General features: G+C 31.3%; 2 protein-coding genes across 3 annotated transcripts; one reads left to right on the top strand and one right to left on the bottom strand.

The window, feature by feature from the left end:
• Positions 1-4274: 4274 nt before the first annotated feature.
• LOC118041593 (uncharacterized) lies at positions 4275-8243 on the top strand. Of its 2 annotated transcripts, none has more exons than XM_035049023.2 (9): positions 4275-4561; positions 4662-4929; positions 5115-5216; positions 5323-5405; positions 5493-5609; positions 6043-6145; positions 6250-6745; positions 7212-7415; positions 7732-8243. In XM_035049023.2, exons 1-9 carry the CDS (start codon positions 4437-4439, stop codon positions 7779-7781), a joined length of 1548 nt encoding a protein of 515 aa, XP_034904914.1. In that variant the 5' UTR covers positions 4275-4436; the 3' UTR covers positions 7782-8243. The 2 variants fall into 2 exon arrangements, with proteins under 2 accessions (XP_034904914.1, XP_034904913.1); XM_035049022.2 differs by having other exon boundaries at positions 7212-7411; positions 7732-8202.
• A 5930-nt stretch (positions 8244-14173) lies between these two features.
• LOC118041595 (heavy metal-associated isoprenylated plant protein 39) lies at positions 14174-16532 on the bottom strand. Its single transcript, XM_035049024.2, has 3 exons — positions 16288-16532; positions 15673-15748; positions 14174-14831 (listed from the first exon to the last, which is right to left on the bottom strand). The coding sequence occupies exons 1-3, from the start codon at positions 16291-16293 to the stop codon at positions 14368-14370; spliced, it is 546 nt and encodes a 181-aa protein (XP_034904915.1). The 5' UTR covers positions 16294-16532; the 3' UTR covers positions 14174-14367.
• Positions 16533-22343: the final 5811 nt, after the last annotated feature.

The following is a 22343-nucleotide window of genomic DNA, read 5'->3' as shown; positions in this document are numbered from 1 at the left end:
TAATCTTTTCAAAATACAAGGAAATTGCTTACGTGAATTTATGACTGGTATTGATAGTTAAAAATACGAAACATATAGTCTTACTGTTTTGAAAATTGATGACCAGATTTTTTCTCATGTTATCAGAAATAAATAAAAAAGAATCTAGTTATGATTAATCTTCTTAAGACGCTTATTATGATTATAATTAAGATTATTTAATTTACTGAAGTTATATGATAAAATTTACGTTCATTGAAAATATAAGGATATAATAATCAATCCGAAAATAATAGCAGTAAAATTATTCTTTCACATTTATAATTATGCACTGAGAAGAAGAGTAAATTATGATACTATAATAAGATAATTTATATAATAACTCATAGTCTGTGTGATTATAACAGGAATTTTGAGTAACTTGTTATTCATATAAATTAATTTATACAGGGTCATAAACTTGTACCTAAAATAATACGAGATGATACCGATACATAATAATAGGACCATTCTCGACCATCAAAATGCAATACACGAGGAATATATTACTTTTAAAAATATTTTATATACACTATAAAAGTTTCAAAAAAAAATGGCACTTAAATTATCAATACACCAATAATTAATAACATATAGTTTTTTTATTGCAATTGTAAACGAAAAAGGATATCATCATGTTTATATTTGCTTGAAAAATATTGAATTTAAATTTTAAAAGTCAAATTATCTTAAATAACTATTATACCACATCCAAATTTTATATACGAGGGTGTTTAAAAGTACAGTAATAATTATTTTTTAAAGTATTTTTCACTTTAGAAATATATCAAAATAATATTTTTTTTTATTTTTAAAAATATATGAAACATAGATATGTGAGAAAATCAAAATAATTAAAAATTTATTTCAAGGCATATAAAATTCTAAAAGTATAATTATGTTGAATAATTATATTAAAAAGAAAAGGAAAATGCAATTTCTTTCTTTCTTTTAACTTTAGACCAACTTATACATTAATTGGAGTCAAATCTCTTTCTAAATTATTTTAAAAGTACACTCATTTTAAAAAATAGCTTGATATATTTATAAAATTTTAATATTATTTTCTAATTGATAATCCGGGTTTGAATCTAAAAAGTTAAATAGATAACCATCATATAAACAGCCTGCACTGTAAAAAAAAAAAAAAAATCGGTTTGACCAGTGGGCTCTGCGTATGATAATTAGCTCCGTATACCCGGTGATTACTTTCATTCACTACTTGAAAAAAAAAAAAGGCTACAGCTTCCAGGATGTGTTAAATTCAGACTCCACATCCTTCTTATCGTCGGTTAAAAGGGTAATGCCATCTTCTTAATTTCTCTGGTTATGAAAAAAAATTAAGATGCTGTTAAAACATTAATTACTCTAGAAAATTATAAAAAGGGATCCGAAATAAAACATAATTTAGTTTTTTATTAACAACGAGAAACCTAACCAAGGTGGTGATCGTGTCACAACGCATAAGTACTGTCTGGATGTAACAATCTAAAACCCATTGAGTTTCATGACCTTCTCCCAGCAACCTTCAACGAGGGAGAAATTATACAGTGTTTCTTTTCTCTCGATGAACGATGTTGCAGTCTTTTCATCTCTTCGACCGACCACTTCAAATTTCTTACAATGTGATCCTCTAAGGCGTCATCAGAAGCTCTAACATCCTCAGGCAGCATCCCAGGCAGAGTGATTCGCTTGGCACAAGATACGTTAAAAGCTGGTTGCAACATTATTACCTTTGGCTGGCACCTGGACCTCTTCTTCGACGCCTTCTTCTTCACGGAGAGAGAATCCAGAAGCCACCTTGGACCTGGAGCTGGAGGGCACTCGTACTGGAGAGGTATTTTGTGTTCCTCCCCAGTTGGGGTCTTGCAATCCCAGGTGGTGTTTGCTGCTTCGCTCGTTTCAACGGGATTGATGGTTAGTTTTAGGGTCTTTCCTTCCAGTCCGAGAACTTCAAGATCGGTTGAAATCATCTTGTCGCGGGTTTTTTTCCAACGGGAATTTTTAGGGATAGAGAAGAGACAGAGAGAGAGCGAGAGCGCGTGAATGGAATGCTGAAAGGTTAGAACTTAGAAACTCATACGCTCTTTCTGCTTCGTGTATATATAGACGCGGATTGTGCACCGCCATATTTGTTTTTCCTATTTTTTCTCTTCTATGTTATTTTGTGAATTGTTTTAAGAAAATATTTTGTAAATTAAATTTCTTTTACGGTGCATTGAAAGGTCAAATTAGACCTGGAGTTATGCCAATGAAGTAGCCTGTCCTCATTTTATAATGATATAAAAAAAAAATAATGAAGTCACGAGACTGGGTCAGTTCAGGAACCCTGTACGTTTTATTTCAACTGGTTATGTGAGTACCGCTATTTCTCGGATAAAAAAAATTTAGTAAAAAATAAATATATGATTTTTAAAATTTTATTTTCAAAAAATTCTAATCATAAATTAAAATATCTATGAAAACTATTTATATTAATAAATATAAAATACAAAGTGTTAATAAGTGTGGTAGCAATTGCTTTTCAAATAATTTTTTCCGTACTTAAATACATGTTAATAATATTTTTTTATTTTTTAAAAATTATTTTTAACATCAAAATAATTAAAAATATATAAATTATATTAAATTTTAATAAAAAAAATTTTAAATTTTATAAAAACACAGTTTCCACCGTTACCAAACCCAACGCTACCTAAGACAAGTTAAAATGAAACTAGGGTCTGTCAATGTTCGCCGGCCGTTTTGTGAAGCCAAATAAGAACAGAATAACTGATTTGTAGAGACAATACATGGTCATTCCCCTTTTAATTTGTCTTGCAGGTCTAATTGGCAGGACATGGAAAATCCAAGAAATCAGAGTATGTAAGAATTATTCCTCCAGATTGTACTTAAGAATCTATCAAGAAAGATTACACAGTGCTTGTTTTTGAAAATGCAGGAACAATTACTTTTTAAAATATATTTTAAAATATATTAAAATAATATATTTTTTATTTTATTTTAAAAATTAATTTTTAATATTATCACATCAAAATATTTAACAATATTAAAAATATTAATTTAAAATAAAATAAAAATAAAAAAATTGATTTTTTTAAAATATACTTCCTGAACATAATTGAAAACACATACACTTAACTTGATCGATATTATTAATGAAAACATGTTTTTCAAAGAATTATTTATTTGAATAATGAATGTGTAAAAAACATTTTTTATACTAAATTTCTATATAAATTGTGTTAATGTATCAGTAATAAAGCTTGGGTCTTGTAGATTTTAAATCATTGACTCCTGGAAGGATCACAATCAATTCTCCCAACATGGCAACGAAGATGTGAAGAACAATCAATTCCACTAGAAAAGTAATTTAGTCGCAATAACAATAAAAAACTCAAAATACCTTTATTACTATCATCAAAGAAAAAGATACAAATCAAACAGTAAAATCTCAATTTAGCCCCTAATACATTACTCATAATCAATTTGGACCTAATAAATCTTCTGGTAATATCATTTTTACCCAAACACGACGTGCACCAGAAAAGATCACCCTTTACCCATCTATTATTACATACCATATTTTCTTTTAAAAAAGCAAAAAAAGCTGAATATGTAATAAAGGCTAATCTTAATGCCCAAATATGATAATTTCACTTTTAAACAAAGTCGAATTTTTTTTATTACGATTTAATGTTAAAGTTATTTTCAGGAGAGATAGAACCTTGTTTTAAAGTATATTTATTTTTTGTGTTTAACCATCTTTAAATTTTTTTTATATAATTTTAGATTATTTTGACGTGTTAATATTAAAATAAATTTTTATTTTTTTTTAAATATAAAAATACTTTAAAAAATAATTATTATATTTGAGCATGCTAGATGAAAAAATCAATGAAATCAAAAGATTTAAATTATTTTTGTGTTTAATAATCTTTCAATTTTTTGTGTTTAACAATTATTTTTGTGTTTAATAATTTTTGAATTTTTTTATGATTTTAAATTATTTTGATGTGTTAATATTAAAATAAATTTATATTTTTTATATATATTTTTTTAAATAAAAAATACTTTGAAAAAAATTATTATATCTGAGTGAGTTAGATGAAAAAATAAATGAAATCAAAAGATTTAGTACTTAATTGATAATTGAATAACATATTAGGTGCTAAAGTGAGATTTCCCAAAACAAACTGTCTGCCTCACCATTTACATTAGTCTCCGTGGCATGCACGCGGCACCTGACCCAATTCTTCATTTTCCCTCCATGTCCCGCCAAACAAAATTTACAGCTTTCCCTCATCATTTTAAATTTTGCTCTCATTCACAACAATGAGAGACAGGAAAATTGAAAAACACCAAAACGACATCAACGAAACGCAAAAAAGGAGTCCCAGACTCACAGCGACCGAGCGATGGTCACAAGCCCTAACAACTCTTTCGCGAAGACAATCTGCTCCATCTGCTATGAAGATCTCAAGCCCATTATCGAAGATCTCCAATCAATCTCCATTTGTGGCCACGTCTTTCACGAACTCTGGTACGGAAACGATTTCGCATGTGCTTAGTTTTTCAATTTCTCTCTGCAAACCTGGAAACTAGCTTGTTAAGGTTTCCGTGGTTTATGTTTGAAACCCTAGCCTGCAGCAGTGGTTTGAATATTGTTCGAATGAAAAGAAGCGTAGCTGTCCAGTTTGCAAGCAGAATTGCTCGGCGCAAAATGCCGGTCGCCTTTATTTTCAGTCGGTCGGGGACCAAACCGAACCGTTCGGGGATCGGAAGGCGGGGGAGTGTGAGGAGGATCCCAAGTTGCTGCGTGGAGAAGTGAAGAGATTGGAAGGAAAATTGTCGGGTCTCAATACGATCTTGGAGAGTCAAGTGAAGGAAATGAAGCATCTCAATGAGGAAGTAAGATTGATTTCTCTTATGATTTGTTTGGTTGTTTTTGTCTGTGTGAAAATTTTGCAGAACACCTGGTGTGCAGTTATATGTAGCTGTAATTGACGGAATCTATGGCTATATCAATGAAGTATCTGAAGCAAACCGATTATTTTTGTTCTTTTCTGGGTCTGATGAAGCTATTTTTGTTTCAGTTGTATCTTTGTAAAGATGAGTTGAAGAAAGAAGTTAAATTGAGGACTCATGCAATGGAACAAAAAGCATCGATTCAGCACCTGCTTCGATCGAAATCTGAGGTGTTCTATCGTCTTCACAGTTGTTCTAGATTATTCCCCTTTTCATGTCGTTGGCGGTCCCAATTAACTGAATTTTTCTAAGAGGTTTTGGTCAACTGTGTTGTAGGAGCTTGATGCACTGAAGTTGGAGCGCATCAGGCTGCAAGATAGGAATATGGCACTTGCCAAAGAGCTTGTAGCACTTAAGCTGTAAGTGCAGCTGTGCTAGGTCCAAATAGACTTTTATTATTTGGTTTCTTGTTATGAACTCTTGTATTTGTACGGTTTGTAATTTAGGGTATCGGATGTGAATCTGGAGGAAGATGAGGTTTTAAAGCTTGCCTCTTTTGGTAATGAAGCCAATAACAAAGATACCCTAGACATCCTGAAAAAGTCTTTGGTCATTCGCAATAAGTAAGCTGTCTATTTTTCAGTTATAGTAATTAAATGTATTTATGGATGGAGAAAATTATTTTGAGTTTTGACATTCAATTGAATTTTAATGCTCCTTCATAATTCCAAAATGGTGAGAGCTGTTGATTCATCATCAAGGATTGTGTTATGACAGCGGTGAGCTTTTTTGCTTGATACCTATATGTAATGATCAGTGTTTACATGCACCATCTTTATCTGATAGTTGCTTTTGCTAATGCTAGATTTTACCCTGATTTTTCCACTGAAGAATAACCATGTTGATAATTTACCTGATTTATTCTCACTGCATTTTTATTTAGCTATTTTTTGCAAAATGTTATCAATGGTTTTTCCTTATATTTACCTGCATCTCTTATTTTTTTCAGGGTTTTGATATCTAATATAATTTGTCGTTCTACATTGCTTCTAACAGGACTTACAAAGAATTGATGGCTAAGTGTAACCAACTTGGACAGGGTGAGGCTCGTTCTTGTAAAAGACTTGGGAAGGCCAAAGAAAAGATCAATAAATTAAAGGTAAGTCTGTGAGGACTTTGTTTAAAATTCTCCAATAAAAGCTCATCCGGGGAATGGCTTAGTCTCTGGTTTTGCTGAAATGATTGTTTTGTTGCCATCATCAGACAAGGGTCAAAGAACTAGAGATGGTTGTTGAAGTAAAAGATAATGAAAGTTTGAGGGCTTTAAAAGCTTCAAAGAAGGCAAATTGCAAAGGGCTTGTTGCAGAAGATATTAAGGACAATTCTAATGCTTTGTCCACAAGTACTTCATGTGCTGGTCAAAAGGAACAGCATTGTGTATCTGTGGATCTAACAGGAAGCTTGACCAGTGATCGAGAAAAAAATAGTTTCATTTGTGATAAGGGTGCCAATTCATCCAAAGAATGTACTAGAATCACTGCTCATAACAAACAGGGAAATGCTTATTATGCAAGAGACGAAGCAGTTTTGAATCTTCCTACAGCTGTGCATGTAATTCTAGACCCTGATTCAAAACATCAGACCAGAGAGGGTGAATCTGCTATTGCAAAGTCAGAAGCAGTTTCTGATATTCACAGTGAAGCCAAAGTGCACAAAACAGTGAACCCATCTGGACCTTTTGGCATAAGAATCAATAATGGTAAGGGCAATGCTCTTGATTCTGCTACAGACGAGGAAGTTATTGTGTCTCTTGATGACACCAGAGAAGTTCAACCCATTCTCAACATTAGAAAAGACTTCATAGTGTGTTTGGGAATGCGCTTCCCTCAAATTTTGAATTTTTTTTTTTTTGCTTAAAACAATTTTTTTTATGTTTTCAAATGCTGATGTCAAAAATAATTTCTAAAAAATAAAAAAAAACTTTATTTTGATGTATTTCTAAGCAAAAAAACACTTTGAATCGCTCCTACTACCACAATCCCAAATACATTTACTATTGGTATAATTTGAGTTTGATGTAATTGGTTTCAAGGAGTGGCTTGAGCCAAACTTTGTGATATAACTACATGCATGAGCACACTTTTGCCCTCTGTAAAATACATATTTTGGAATATGAATTGTTCAGAATCTGACATTAGCTGTTTATTATGATACTAAACCTCCAGGGGATATATGTTTCTCTAGTGGATTGATGGGTCCTGATGGAACAAACCGGTACTTGGGGAGATGGTGTAAGCGTGGTCAAAGCAACGGATCAGTGGCCATGCAAGGTACAAGTGCAAGTAGCAGGGATTTAATTGCTGTTGGATCTGATGGGCGAGGTGGTAGAGTTAAAGTGCTGAGATCTATGAATCAATCCTTGTTGGTAGGTAATGCATGTATACAATTATTTAATTATTAGTTTGACACATTTTGGTTTGAAACATCTTTGTCTTTGCAACTTGTAGCTGCCTGCGTTAGTTGCTACTTCAATACCTGTCACGCAATCATGCTTATACTTATATTTTGGTCTAGACTCTAGAGTATCAATTAGTTTTCTGTTCATATCCATTCAACTTGGCTCTTTGGTTTTCTTGCAGCTATTTTTTTTGTCATCCACGTTGTATCTAGAATCACATATCTCCATATTACAATCTCGTTATGAAACTGATTGCTTGACTTCTAACTGTGACCTTTTTTATGCAGGATGGCAAAGAAAATTCTGTATCTGCCAAGAAGTGCAAGTTTGGAGCTAAAACAAGCAGTTTGCAATCTCAAGGCTGTTTACAGATAGAACACTTCTTTGGGAGGGCCAGTCAGTAATCAAAGGTGTGCCCTTTAGTATGTGTAATGTCTCAGCTATGATTTCGTGTCTAAGAAATACTAAAATGCTTTTGGGATGTGTTTAGAAGGAAATGAAATGGTAATACCTTCTTTCCACTCAATTATTCTTGTATGATTTTCTTCCTCTTACCCCAGCATTATTCATAATTTAACCAAGGGGCAAAGTGGTTGCTGTGCTTTTCAGTCTCGCGCAATCAGTAACTTTTTGGGTAGATTACTACTGATGAGATGGTTTCCATTTGGAAATTTGTTGGTACAAAGCATAAACATTACGAGGCCAGTATTTGTGAGTTTAGATATGAAAGAGGATGACATATTTTTTGTTTTGGATGGCTGTTGTAAGATCTTTTCCCTTATTTTCTTGGTTTCTTAAATGCTGTGTTGAGGAGAAAGAATTTTTTTACTAGGAAGGCATGGGGTCATTTTTTCTCATGATTCTCTAAATGCAGTTCAACGTTCAACCGGAAGATTGCAAGCCCAAAATCCAACTGGTTCTTATGTGTGTGTGTGTGTATAATTGAAATGTACAAAATACTGACCGGTTACATTAACAATTAACAAAAAAAAAAAAAAACTAAAATGTGTAGTTTTTACCGTGCAACTTTTCATAAATCATTGTGGACCGGATCATTGCATTTTTTTTTTCCTATTTTGGTGCTTCATCTTTTTTTACTTTTCATTTTCATCCTTTTGAAGTCAAATTGATGGCCAATTACTTCTAATTTTCTAAGAAAGAGAAGCAAAATGGAAAAGACAGGAAAATAGGTGTCAATTTCAAAACTGGAGAGAAAAGGTTAATTTTATTGTCCAACTCTTGGATTTGTTACTTTCCAGTCTCTTTGCATTTTAAAAGTTCAATTTCATTATAAAACTTCCTTTTTCTGTCCCTGTATTGATAAAAGTTAAGAGTTACTTTTTTTTATATTATTTGATTGAATACCATTCAATCTTTTGTTTTCTTTAGAAAGTTTATGGCATGATTTTTGTAACATTAGGGGGTGCTCTTCTTTTATAGCCAGTTTTCTTCTCTTAAATTTTATTCCATGAATTTTCTTTGCTTGTCAACTTTATTGTTGTATAGGTTAGAAAAAAAAATTCAAAAAATTAAATTATTAAACCTATTCAAGCTCATCATCTAGTTTGTAAGTCTAGGAGTTAATCTAAGTAGTTCATAAAAAATATAATTGTCTCATTATATATATAAAAAAAAACTTAAAACAATGATGTCTAGGAATTTTTTTTGTTGATTTCAAGTTGGATTTTAACGAGTTTACATCGTGTTAGCTCTAATTTGATTCAATTTTAAATCCAAATCAAATAAGGATGTGGTTGAGGCCTCTTAACTTCTCGGTTTAATATTTAGTTATTTAAAAAAAATTCTTAATGTTATTAATGTCTTTGATCTTCCATTTGATTATCATATACGTTACTTGTAATAAAAATATTTCTTGCTGCTACAAAAATCACATCGCTAATGGCTAAACTTTACTCTCTTTTTTATCCAACCTGTGAAGCGAAGCACGTATGATATACTTTTTTTTTCCAAAAAATCAAGGAAAAGTAATTAAAAAAAAAAATCAAGTCACATCACTAAGGTTAACTGGTGGTAGAGATAAAAATAAAATAAAATTAATTTCCCATTTTTTCAGCGTTTTACATGATTCTTTATGAGTGCGTATCTTTTTGGGTTGTTATCAATATTATTATATGATTTTGGTTGCGATCTCATTTATGCATATGACCATGTTGGCACATGAGGTAAATTTTATCTAGTATAAGTTCAACTTGGGCGGCTATTTGCTCTATTCAATAGTTAATTGAAAAAAAAAAAAAAACCTTATCCTTGCTCATTAGTTTAAAATATTAACTCTTCAAAAAAAAAAAGAGTTAATTGAAAAATGTTTTTTTTTGTTTATTTATTTTCCAATATTTGTTTTACATTGAAACAGGAAAAATATTTTCCTTTTCCTGTAAGAGGGAACAGACCCTTAGACTAAGATTGTTTGTTATAAAGGATTAGAAGAAGTTGGTTGACTAATTATCTTTAAAGACAGTAAAACAAAGCGTGCATTGATTTGCTATTGAATTAATCGTTCTAGTCATAGCACGAGATTTTCAAGTGTTGTCTTCGGAAAGCAACGTGCTGTAGAACATAAAAAACTGTGGCTACAGATTGTTGTCAACCTCATTTTGCTCGAAGCCTCGAAGGGTGTCGCTGTCCGAATCTTGACTATGGATGGCCTCTCGTGATTGTATGGGCGGTGGTGAGTGAGGAACAATGGAGTCTGTAGTTTTCATGCGAGCAGTACGTTGGACAAGGGGGTGTAAATTGTGGGGAAAAAGTCAACTTAATGGGACAATTCAATTCGAACACTCTTTGCAAAAAATAAATGCCATTTTTTTAAATAAAAGTATGTAATAACCTTTCCGTCGTAATTGACAGTTCTTGAGAGAATTGAGATGTATAGCATGATTCTTAATTACGTTTCATAACAATCAATCCCGTTTTTGCTTTTCACACGTTGTCATAAGTTTTCCTCTTCTTTTTTTCAGTTATGCCGTGTTAAACATTTTTGAGCCAGTATGAAGAAAATGAAAATATTTCTTAGGCACTTTATATCTTAATTATTAGACTTGATTTAGTCTGGCTGGTTAATCTAAATTACTTGAAAACCCAGGATTTGATTGGGACAAGTAAGTAATATTTTAATCTAGATATCATCACTTTTTTTAAAAAAAAAAATACCCTTAAAAATTATGTTAACTCCGCTCGATATTATCCACCTTTAACAATTGAGTTTATTATTGTTAACCTTATATTTTAGGTTGAGTTAACCTTATATTATTATTTTTAAAAAATATTGTTTGAAATGCCTCAACTTGAGTCGATTTAATTGAGTTTATTATTATTATTATTTAAAAATATATTAATAATATTTGAATACTTTTTTAAAGTTAAAAATATTGATCCGACTTATAGCGTAATGTGAGTCAATGAAGTAGTAACAAACACTAATTGAGGAGAATTCATTGCTCCCCTCCTCACATATCATTGTTCACTAGAACAATGATATGTTTTTTTTTTTAAAAAAAAAAAAATTGTTATTCATTTTATCCTTTAACATTGAGTTTATTAAACATTGAGTTTTATAAGTTATTTTAATTTATTTTTTATCAGGTTATCCCAGTATCATGATCTAAATTGCATGTTTGGCGGGTTAACCCAATTAACTTAAGTTTTTCTGTTGTATTTTTTAATTGGATTTTTTCCAACTTCATCACGTAATATTTGGTTGATTGAAAATTGAGTTTCATAATTTGTTTTAGTTTGCTTCATATAAAGTTATTATGTTCTCATTACTCAAGCTGCGGATTTGGTTGGTTAATCCAGTTGACTCGGGTTGTTTTTTATGTTTTTCTTAATTGATTTTTTTTTTTTTTCAATTTCATGCTTCAATATTGGGTTGATTGAAAATTGAGATTTATAATTTGTTTTAAAGCTTTCTATATAGTTATTTTAGTCTCATGATCTAAATCACAAGTTTGATAGGTTAATTCAAGTAGACGCGAGTCGTAACTTTTTTTGTCTTTTTTAATTAATTTTTTCTTAATTTCACCATTCTATTTTGGGTTGACTTGGGATTGAAATTTATATCTTGTTTCAATTCATCTCTATAGAGTTATTATGATCTATAACTCGACTTGCTGATTTAACAGGTTAATTGGGGTTGATCTAAATTAATCCAATATATTATCATCTCAATATGTGAAAAAAATATATTGTCTTGAACTTTTTTAGTTAAACTATGTTTTTATTGATTGTCGAGGTTGTCTTTAGATTTGTCAAGTTGACCGAATCACATTAAGAGCGTGTTTGGTAGTGTGGTAGCGGTTGCTTTTCAAATAGCTTTTCGTGCCGAAATACATGCCAATGATTTTTTTTTATTTTTTAAAAATCATTTTTGACATCAGCACATCAAAACGATCCAAAAGTACAAACCGAACTCAATTTTAGCAAAAAAAAAATAATTCAAATTTGGGCAAAACGCAGATACAAACGCAACCCCAAACATGCTCTAAATTAATTCCTATATAATTTATTTTTTTTTTACTAGAAAACAAGTTAATAATACTTGATTTTTTTTAACATTAAAAAAATAATCTGATTTGCAGCATAGTCGGCCAATAATCCAGTATTAGTGTTTTAATTTCTTTAGAATTTTAGTTTTCTTTAGAATTAGAACTAGAATAATAGAGTATTTCATGTTTTTTATTTTCTGTAGCTAATAAAAAAGTATCTATATATGGTTCCTAGTCTAATTATTTAAATATAAATTCATTTAAAACATGGTCTTGATTGCTACTCCAAATAGAAATTTATTCTAATTCATAGATTTTTTTTGAAAGTAGTACGATAATGTTACAATCCTGTTTAAATTCGTACAAGTAATATGATACATGTCGATTAAATAAGACGAAATATCGAACATAAAAAGCCTTCATTAATGATGTATGGAATAGAGAGCGCCTTCATTAATTTTAGGTTATTCCCTCTCACACCTTATCCAATCCCAGTCCCTGGCTTTATGTATGTATGTATGTACGTATTGCAATTGGGATTCAAAGGTGACTAGACAATTAATACACAAATACGTACGTACATACATACATACATATTTTATCATATCATTTCCTCAGAGGATGAAATGGAAAAATCAAGAGAATGTTGATGATTGTTTGACACATCATCAGATTCTGGAGGAGCTGAGCTGTCAGGAATAAAATTGATGGCGTTTGACTATCTTGACAGGGTAGATCAGCTCAAGGATGGCAGAGTCGGTGATTCAGGTTTTGCTTTGGGACCCTTTGCTGACCTTTCAATATCTTGATCATTACTTTGTTTACTAGTGTATTACAATTATGCAAATGACGCTCGTTGTGAGCAACCGGCTACGCTTGATTGAGGTCGATTCTAGCCTTAAAATTATATTTGTTTTTGTATTTTAAAATTTTTTAAAAGATTTATTTTTTAATTTTAAATTAATATTTTTTATATTTTTAAATCATATTAATTTACTGATTTTAAAAAATTAAAAATATTATTTTTATATAAAAAAATATTTTAAAAAATCATTATAACCACATTTACAAACAGCTCTTATCGTTTAATTTTTAATATCTTAAACATTACTTGTGTTTTTTTTTTTTTTTACCATTCTTGGTAATTTTTCTGGCTTCATTTTATAGTGATTTTTATTTTATTTCTTGCTTAATTCTTGTGGAATGACTTGTATTTTTATGTTGCTGAATAATCAAAATTTACTATTTTTAGTAATTTTCCTATCTTACTTGTTTCAACCCGGCTTATAAGCTAGTTTGAAAATCTAGTCATTATCGAGACATTATCCTCTCTTCACAAACTAATCTAGGAAATGTAGTAAATAGCAATGGTTATTTTTAAAAATATTATTTTAAAAATATATTTTAAATTTTATTTTTAACCTTATATCAAAACAATCAAAAATATATTAAAATATTAATTTTAAAAATATATATAAATATAAAAAAAAAATACCACCGCGAAATAAACACCGCCCAACGACCAAGATGTCTTCCAATTCCTTTCTAGATTCCCTTCAAATCTCAACTTTTATAGTACAGAAGACGACGTCAGTATTACAGTGTGAAATTTGAAAGTAGCAGTGATTAAACTTAAATCCAAGGGTGTTATGTCATGTCATTTGGAGATTCTTTCATTTCAGTTTCAAAGAATAAATGCATTTTAAGGTGAAAAGAAATAGTTAGCCAGAAATGTAACTAAAAACAGTGGCATGCTAATTGTCAAGAAGAGAGTTGGATCCTTTGAAATCACCGTGGCATCACGACACCGACAAATTTAGTTGGACCCCGGCACTTTTTTTATTTTTTAACTTTTAGTGTTGAGATTATCTTACATGTATTCCTATAAATTTTAATAACAATTAAATTCAAAATATAAGTTAAACTATACCCATTAAAATTATATCACGGCACTTTAGATGACACGAAAGAAAGCCGAAAGGGAGAGACAACAAGTTAAGATCAACGCGACCCACAGACTCACTTGTTCCTCGACGTATGACACATGCACAGAGAAAGACGGTGGGAGAGATGTAAGAAAAACAAAATCCAGCATGAGTCGTGACCCACCCGGAATTCTCATATATCCTCGAATCAATCACGATTGCTTTTTAGCTTTTCTTTAATCTTCTTGCTGCATGAAGATTTGTCAAGAACGTAACGAAATTAAACATTATTGTACAGATTGTATAGAGAAAACAGTGTGCCAGTAGCGAGATTCCATTTATTCTTTCTACAAATTGCTTTATGTCTGAATATAGATGAAAGAGGCACATACATCACCACCTATATACAGGGATAACCACACGGTGATGAGATTAAAAACCATCATCTACCGGCCGGAAAAGCTGTCATATTTAATTTATAAAAGCCCAAAACTTAACAGATTACACATGCATTTGGATTCTCTTCCATGCTTTGGACATAGTAATACGTGGTCATTTGAGGATTGTAAGCTTTGTAGGCCTTGACAAGCTCCATAACTGGGTCCGGCGGTGGTGCCGGCTCTTTCTTCTTCTCTTCCTCCTTCTTCTCCTCCTTCTTGTCTTCCCCCTTCTCCTCCTCCTTCTTCTCTTCCTTCTTCTCTTCCTCTTTTTTGGGTTCTTCCTTCTTGGCTTCCTCTGGCTTCGCTTCTTCCTTCTTAGGTTCTTCTTTCTTTGCCTCCTCTTTCTTGGGTTCCTCCTTCTTAGCCTCCTCTTTCTTCTCAGGCTCTTTTGCTGGCCCTACTGTGATAATGTCTGTTGGCCAATATTTTCTCAGTTTGCTGACTGCATTTACAGGATCAACCGTTCCGATCACGGTTAGTTTCTTTTCCTTCATGTCCATGGCCATGGAATCAATTCCTATAAAATTGCAAAATGAGATTAAAAAATCGCTTCACAGTTATTTTCTAACATAAATGCACGTCAATTTTCCACGACAACAATACTGTCCCGCGCGCTAACAGCTTGTAGCGCAAACATCTGCAGATTGATAAACCCATCATTTTCGATTTCTGCCCACGAGGCTTACTAAGCCTGTCCACGTCTTAAAGAAAGAAATTGAATTTTTTTTTGAGGAATCATTATACGCAACCCTGTCTCACAAAATCTGATCTTTCAGAGGATTGATAGTGCACTAATAATTGTGCAGAGTACAAAACAAACACTAGCACGCAATTGCATCAAGAATACAGCTAATCTTACAAAAAGTAATATTCTTCCCGGGATCATTTTCCGAAAGAATTCAATCATGGGATCTACTCACTCGATAAATGTTTGATTTTTCATGAAACAATTTCACGAAAATATTTGATAAAATCAGTATTCCCTCCTACACGAAATTTTTCATTGCTAGTTTGCGTGTCCTGACTGATTTTGTTGGTATGGACATTCATATCACCTTACATCTAGATAGAAATAATTAAAGCAGAGAAACAAGTACCAACCAAAAATGAAAAAACCTTTTTGTAAGAAATTAGAGAGAGCAATCATTACGGAAAGGGAAGGGGGAAAAAAAACGAAAAGAGTAACAGATGCAATTTTAGGCAATTTGTTTCCCTTCACCTACCCCACCCTTGTAACCAAACATTAGAGAGTGATTTTTCAACTAACTACCCTCCTGTCTTAAATCTAATAAACCCAAATTACACGTAAGAAAAAACAAACTTCAATGGAAATCCAAAAAATAAATTGAACTTGGTACCTGTAAGAGTGGAGACTGTCTTCATAGCCTTTTGCTTGGCTTTGTCATCGTGCAAGTCCACCTTCAACACAAACTTCTGCAGGCATAAATCAAATAGATCTAACTCAGAGCTTCAATTCAACTACTTCCACACATTCATTAATCATTTTACATCAAACTTAATCAAAGTGATCAAAACCAGTTTTACTTTTTTTAAAAAATGGCTAAAACATCAAATTGTCTTCACTCCTGTAGATACCGAAAATCAAAACGTTACAGATGCACGGCACCAGCACAGAATCAACAAACTTTTAATGATCAGTTGTCTGTAAAAAGACCAGAACTTGACTAATGTACAAAATCTGAACCTGAGCTTTTGGCACTCAAAAGACTCTGTTCTTAAAAAGAGCACTGAAAATACTAATTCTTCCTTTAAACCAGTCCCAGAAAGAGACCCCTGATACTCATGGACCCATGCAAACAACTATGTTACCAGGAATCAAATGAACCCATAAACAAAATGTCTTAAATTCCTTTTGGAAAGCATCCAACCTTCTAAAGAATGAAAACCGAATAAAGAATTATAAAGGGAATACATAAATATATAAATAATGATTCCAAAGGAGAGAACCAAACCTTCATTTGATGCGAAGATCAAAACTAGAGATGGGAGAATGTGGAAAAAAGACAGAGAGACAGAGAGAGAGTGAATGAAAGAGGGATAAGAACAGATGAATGTTGAAAAGAAATAGAAGAGAGGAAGGAATCAAATCACTCTTTGTCAAGAGAGAGAGAGGTCAGAAGCATGATTATGGACACCAAAAAAAAAAAACGAAAGAAAACAAGAAATGCAGAGTAGGAGAGAGGAAGAAAAATAAAGTAGAGAGTGAGAGAGTGTGTGAGAGAGAGAGAGAGAGAGATAGTAAGTTGAGTACACGAATGGTGAAGAAGTGCGGAAATCTATATGATCCATCAGTCCCGAGCCTCGAGCTCTCTAGTCTCTAACCTCGAACTAACAGGAAGAAGTAAAAGAGCCATCGTTTTCCATGTATGTCTACGCGAATGAGAGAGGAGTAAGAACCACGCTTGACCACATGTTGAAATGAACTACGTTTTGGAATACTCGTAGATTTTTAAGTGTCAATAGTGCATAAACAGTATTTTCATTTAAAAATCACCTCATTTAAATAAAGAAAAATTCAGGTTGAATCCTGGTTTGTCATGAGCAAACAAAATTGTTAGGTAGAGAATTTTACCGGGAAAAAAGAAAAAAAAAAAGGTTGAAAGAGAGTGTCTGGGTGATTAATTCTATATTTTTTAACACTTTTCTTTACTTTATTTTTTAATATTAATTTTAAATATTTGTTTTGTATCTCAAAATTCCTTTTAATTTAGAAGATAAATAATTGAGTATTATTTTTTTAGTTTATTATGTTTTGTTTGGTAATGCACCTAAATAGTGGTGATGGAATCTTAAAAGATTTATTGAAAAAGGTCTTGTTGCACTAAATGATAGGCAGTGGAATTTTAAAAATAAATAATTGATCAGGAATAAAATGAGATTAATTTTAAGGTATTTTAATAAATAATCATTTTTTTTTTTTTATTTTTATATATTAATATACATGCTAGTTTTTTTTCTTGTGATTACAAGTAGCTATTTGAATAAATAAGTATCATTTTAGTTTTGTTTTATCTTTATATATTAGTATGCATGCTAGTTTTTTTCTTGTGATTATAAGTAGCGATATACTTATTTGCTAGATGTCTATAAACTAGACATATATTTTCTTGTTGGTCTAATTTTATTTGCTAATTTTACAAAACAATAAATTCATCATTATGATTCAATTATGTTGTTATTTTAATTATTTTTATTGCGTGTATTATGTTTTATTTGTTAAATAATAATATATAAATACATCATATAATAGCTTGAGATTTGGGGTTGAAATAGTTCTTTACCGTGATATCATAGTTTTGTTGAAAAATTAATCATGAATTTAAATTTTACTATACTTGTTCTATTTGATAAAATTAAACATGGGATGATATAAATTCATGCAAGTTTCAAATTCATAAAATTTTTTTCCAAAGGATTGTGTCAACAAAAAAATCATATATTACATTCCAAGATCTTATGTAATAATTTAAATTTTTAATTTTTAAATAACAATGATTATTCACCAATGTTGAATATAAATACAGGACATGAATATAATAAAGTTCACATGTTAAAAAGGGAAACTCCTTTCCCTCTAAGAGTTTTTTATAAATTTTTCAATGAGTTGTTGTAAGTGAAATAAAACAAATCACGACAGCAACTTTTTTTCCCTCCTTTTTTTTTTCCATAATGACCCCCAAGTCTAATATTTTTATTATAAAGCTTTATGATTTTTACTGCTTTTGTCCAATTTTTCTAATGTATTTTCTTTAGTTCATGATTGTTTAATTATTTTTTTTTCTTGTTTCTCGTGTTATTTTTCCATTTCATGAATATTTGTATCGCAATAAAAAAAATTATACAAATTGATAATAAATCAATCTTCATATTTCCTGTCCACGGAAAAAGTATCAAATGACAAGTTAAAGTAACATAGCAATCAATGGATTGCAAAAAAGAGTGTCGGTTGTTCATCCACTTGTAAAGTAGTTTTTTATAATATGGGTTTGAATTATAAATCTTTGATTTCTAATTAAGATTTTTACTGCATGTTTTTCAGGGGCTCTTGATGTGCTTGTAAACCTTTTTCATTCTCTATATTAAAATAATCCTCTAGTATTTTAGTTGATTTCAGGTGTTATTTATTTTCATTTTAATGAATTTAAATTCATTATCCTTAATTAAAAAAATATATATGATATGTAAAAATCATCGTGCACGTAATATAACAAATACTTAGTCGATCCTTAGCACAAGAAGAAACACGAGCAACAAAAGAAACGACCCTTCGTTTTTTTGTTTACATAGTTAAATCCCCAACCATTTTTTATTTTCAATTTGGAGCATCATCGTGCACGTAATGCAACAATACTCCTAGCAATTAATTAGAAAAACAAACGGTTTGTTTAGCCATGAAGGTGGCGGCGCGTGAATAACAACCAGTGTAATCGAGGTTATCTGAGTCAAGCAAGAGCCGCCATTTTTGGCTTCAGAGGAAAGTGCGGACCCCACTAGTCAATCATGGAATTCTCATTTGCGAGTTTTGACAGTCACCGGCGGCGTTACATTTTTCAAGCTGTAAGATTTAGAAAGCAGCCATTCTGGATTGCTGAGCACAGGCTTGTAGGCTGTAGCGTTGCCTCAACGCCAGCCGGAACTTTTTGTGACCACATCCAGGCGTGTAAAAAGAAGGAAAAAAAAACAGCCTCGTGCTCCTGGTTTACGTGCCACGACATCAAGCCTGTCAGTTTCTGTTAAGATATGGTCATCATTTCGAATTGAAACATTTCAATTATAATTATAAAATTTACAATATGCTCCGTGGTGCGATTCCAGCAAGGTACTCTCTCGGACTCGGGTATGGTTGGAGAAACACAAAGTAGTGGCCTTGAAATATGTTTTGCTGGAACAACAAATTAGTTTCCAGATTTTGAACATTCGATGCAAGAACCATGTAACGGATGGTGAAACTACTCGGTGTAGAATATGATGTTCGAAGCATTTAATTTAAAAAAGCTATGATATTTTTCAAAAGTTCGAAATATAAAATTGTTTTATAGTATGCTATTAATAGCAGAACATGCTATATTGCGGGGTTGAATTTTTATTCTCATTAAAAAAAATATTAAGATGTTATGGATGCATCTCAAAGAAAGAATAAAAATCCATAACTTTTGCCATATACTCAACATGGTTAAATAAATTGATTTTATTTTAATTAAATAATAAATAATAATAACATATGGATAGAATTTTAAAAAAAAAGTAAAATAACATGTGAAAAAAAATATTTTTTTTAAAAAAATAAATTATATAACTCGATTCTCATTTTATTGAATACAAAGTATAAAATTGAATAAAAAAAACAAAAAACATACATCCTTAAATCATTCGTGTCTGCACTACTTATTTTAATCTGGGTATTACTATAGCAGATACAAGATATGCCGTCGATTGTAGCTGCTCTCGCTTCGTGACTTGCAGAGCTTGAATCAAATGCTCGAATGTACTTGATTTCCTTTCAAGAACCCATAAATTAAAGTCAAGATTCAAAGATCAAGATGTAATGCAAGCCTGCCTTCAGATTTGAACATTCTTAACTATGAGTAGGAGTTGGAGCTCCTGGGTTCATGACTGGTGCCTCGAAAGAGAAACAATTTGAAGATGGATAGGGAAGATTTGTAAGTAATTTAATTTAGACTCTTCTTATCTTACGAGTTAAAAAAAGATGTTGGGAAAGAGGGAATAAAGAAGTCGAACTTCTAAATGAAAGGGGAATCATTACAGCAGTTACGACTTCAAAAAAAGCAATCAAAGATAAGATCAAAGAGAATGAAACGCACGTACTTTTCCTGAGCCTGGCTTCGAATCAACTCTTTGTTAATGGTACGGGAATGGCGCTTTTCCTAGATAACATAGACCTTTTCTGAACAAATCGAAGAACCTAATGGGCAAAGGGTCGGAAAGTGCTTGGTAGCATGCACTATCCAGGGTTACCAACCGGCGTTTTTTCATAGCAACATGATAAATTTACTTGTTGATGGATAAAATTAAAAATATATATAAAAAATGATGATAAAAATTAAAATATAAAATAAAATTTATTTTTTATTAAGTGGTGAAATTAAAAAAAATCAAAAAAAAAAATGATCAAGATTAAAGTAATAAATACAAACAAATTTTTTATTTAAGGATAAAAATTAAAAATAAAATAAAATTCAATAACAATTTGAAAAAACAAAATCAAAAGAATGAAGATCAAATTAAAAAAAAAATACATAACAAATTAGAATTAAAAAATAAAATTAAAAACAAATAAAGCATAGACAAAAAAAGCCAAGAATAAAAATTATAAAACAAATAATAAAAATTAAAATTGAAAATACCAACATCAAAAGGGCCAAGTTATGATTTCTTGAGAGGAGAAAAATAAAAAATTATTAATGATAAATCATCCCACCACCATCACCACATGAAAAAGAAAAGAAAAGAAAAACGTGGCAATGCTTCCATCAAAATAATAAAAAGGCATTTTTGGCCTCTTAAAATACTGCCCGGGCTTCTCGAAGTGTTTGGCGCTCGGGCAAACTCGCCTGTCATCCATGTTGTTTTTCATTTTCCTGCTTTCACGGTGACCGCTGAATTGATTCGTGAATCTTTGCCGAACCAAGAAGTAAAGGGTATCCTTGCCGGCCTTTTCTCCACTATCACACATATTCACATCACAGCTGCTGTGAGGGCCCCTGTTTGACTATTGCCTGTGGCCTCAAAATTTTCTTAGCCACCAATAAAAGCCCTGGCCCAACTCAATTCATAAGCCTGGGCTTTCAGTATATTCACGGTTCTCAAAATCGAGGAGTGAGCCCATTTTATAAAAGACCTCGAAGCCCAGACCCATTCACAGCGTGAACTTTTTCACGCCGCTTAACTTTCAGTTTACCTAAGTGCCAAAATAGGGAGGACAACTACAAATCAGCCCCCAACCTTCTAGTATTTGCTAAATATAGCTCAATGTTGGAACGCCCTGGCCGATGGGCCCCCCACCATATGATCCAACAGGTCTCATCGGGGAAGCACGTGCTTGAATTTAAAATAGCTGGGAGGAAATTAAAAAATAATAATCAGTATAATTTGCTAGGGTAAAGTAAAATAATAATAATAATCAACTCTCTTTATTTAGTAAATATAGACATTCTCTCGTTGTTACACTTTCTTTCTCTCCTTTCCCCTGTTCCCACCTCGACCTAAGTTTATTTTGTTATCTTGCAATCCTTTATTGCAAAAAAGCAAAACTAACAAAAACTCATTTTTATTTAAAATTGTAGTTATGGTTATTTTTTAAAATATTTTGTGTTAAAATATCTTAAAATAATATATATTTTTTATTTTTTAAAAATAATTTTTAAGATCAGCGTATCAAAATAATCAAAAACATATATATATTTTTTTATTTTTAACAAAAAAAAATTATTTGTTTTTAAATGTAGATACACTTTTTATCGGTTTTATTTTAAATTATTATTTTACATTAATTTTAAAAATTGAATTCACGCTCTACAATAACAATTGTTTTTTAAATATCACCATTGAAAAAAATCCACCAAACCCAGAATCCATCCTGCTGCACAATGACATGTTGTATGCTTGCCAATGACTAATTGCATACCATTACTTTGATGTGATGCACGATAAATATGTAGGCAAAACCTGGACCAACAATTGGCCTGGTTATTTTTGGAGGACTTGTTAGGACAACCTGTAAATTGAGTGACACAATAAAACATGTTTTTATTTTTTTTCATGTCATTGTTTTTTCAACAAATTGAAAATTCAAATCAACAGAGAGCTGGGTAGCTCAGGTCCACATTTGTTTTATAGCATGTCCATGAATATTTCTACGCGGAACAAATATTCTCGGGTTTCTTCAGAAACAAAAGGGCCATCAATAAAAAAATAATATTGAAGGAGTAGTTGTTTTAGACAGAGGAGGGAGAGAATAAAAAAAATAGTGGTTTTAGTTAAACGAGGA

The sequence above is a fragment of the Populus alba genome, chromosome 14 (assembly GCF_005239225.2).
Source record: "Populus alba chromosome 14, ASM523922v2, whole genome shotgun sequence".
NCBI lineage: Eukaryota > Viridiplantae > Streptophyta > Magnoliopsida > Malpighiales > Salicaceae > Populus > Populus alba.
The sequence above is the reverse complement of the archived record's forward strand: the minus strand, read 5'-3'. Positions and strand labels throughout refer to the sequence as shown.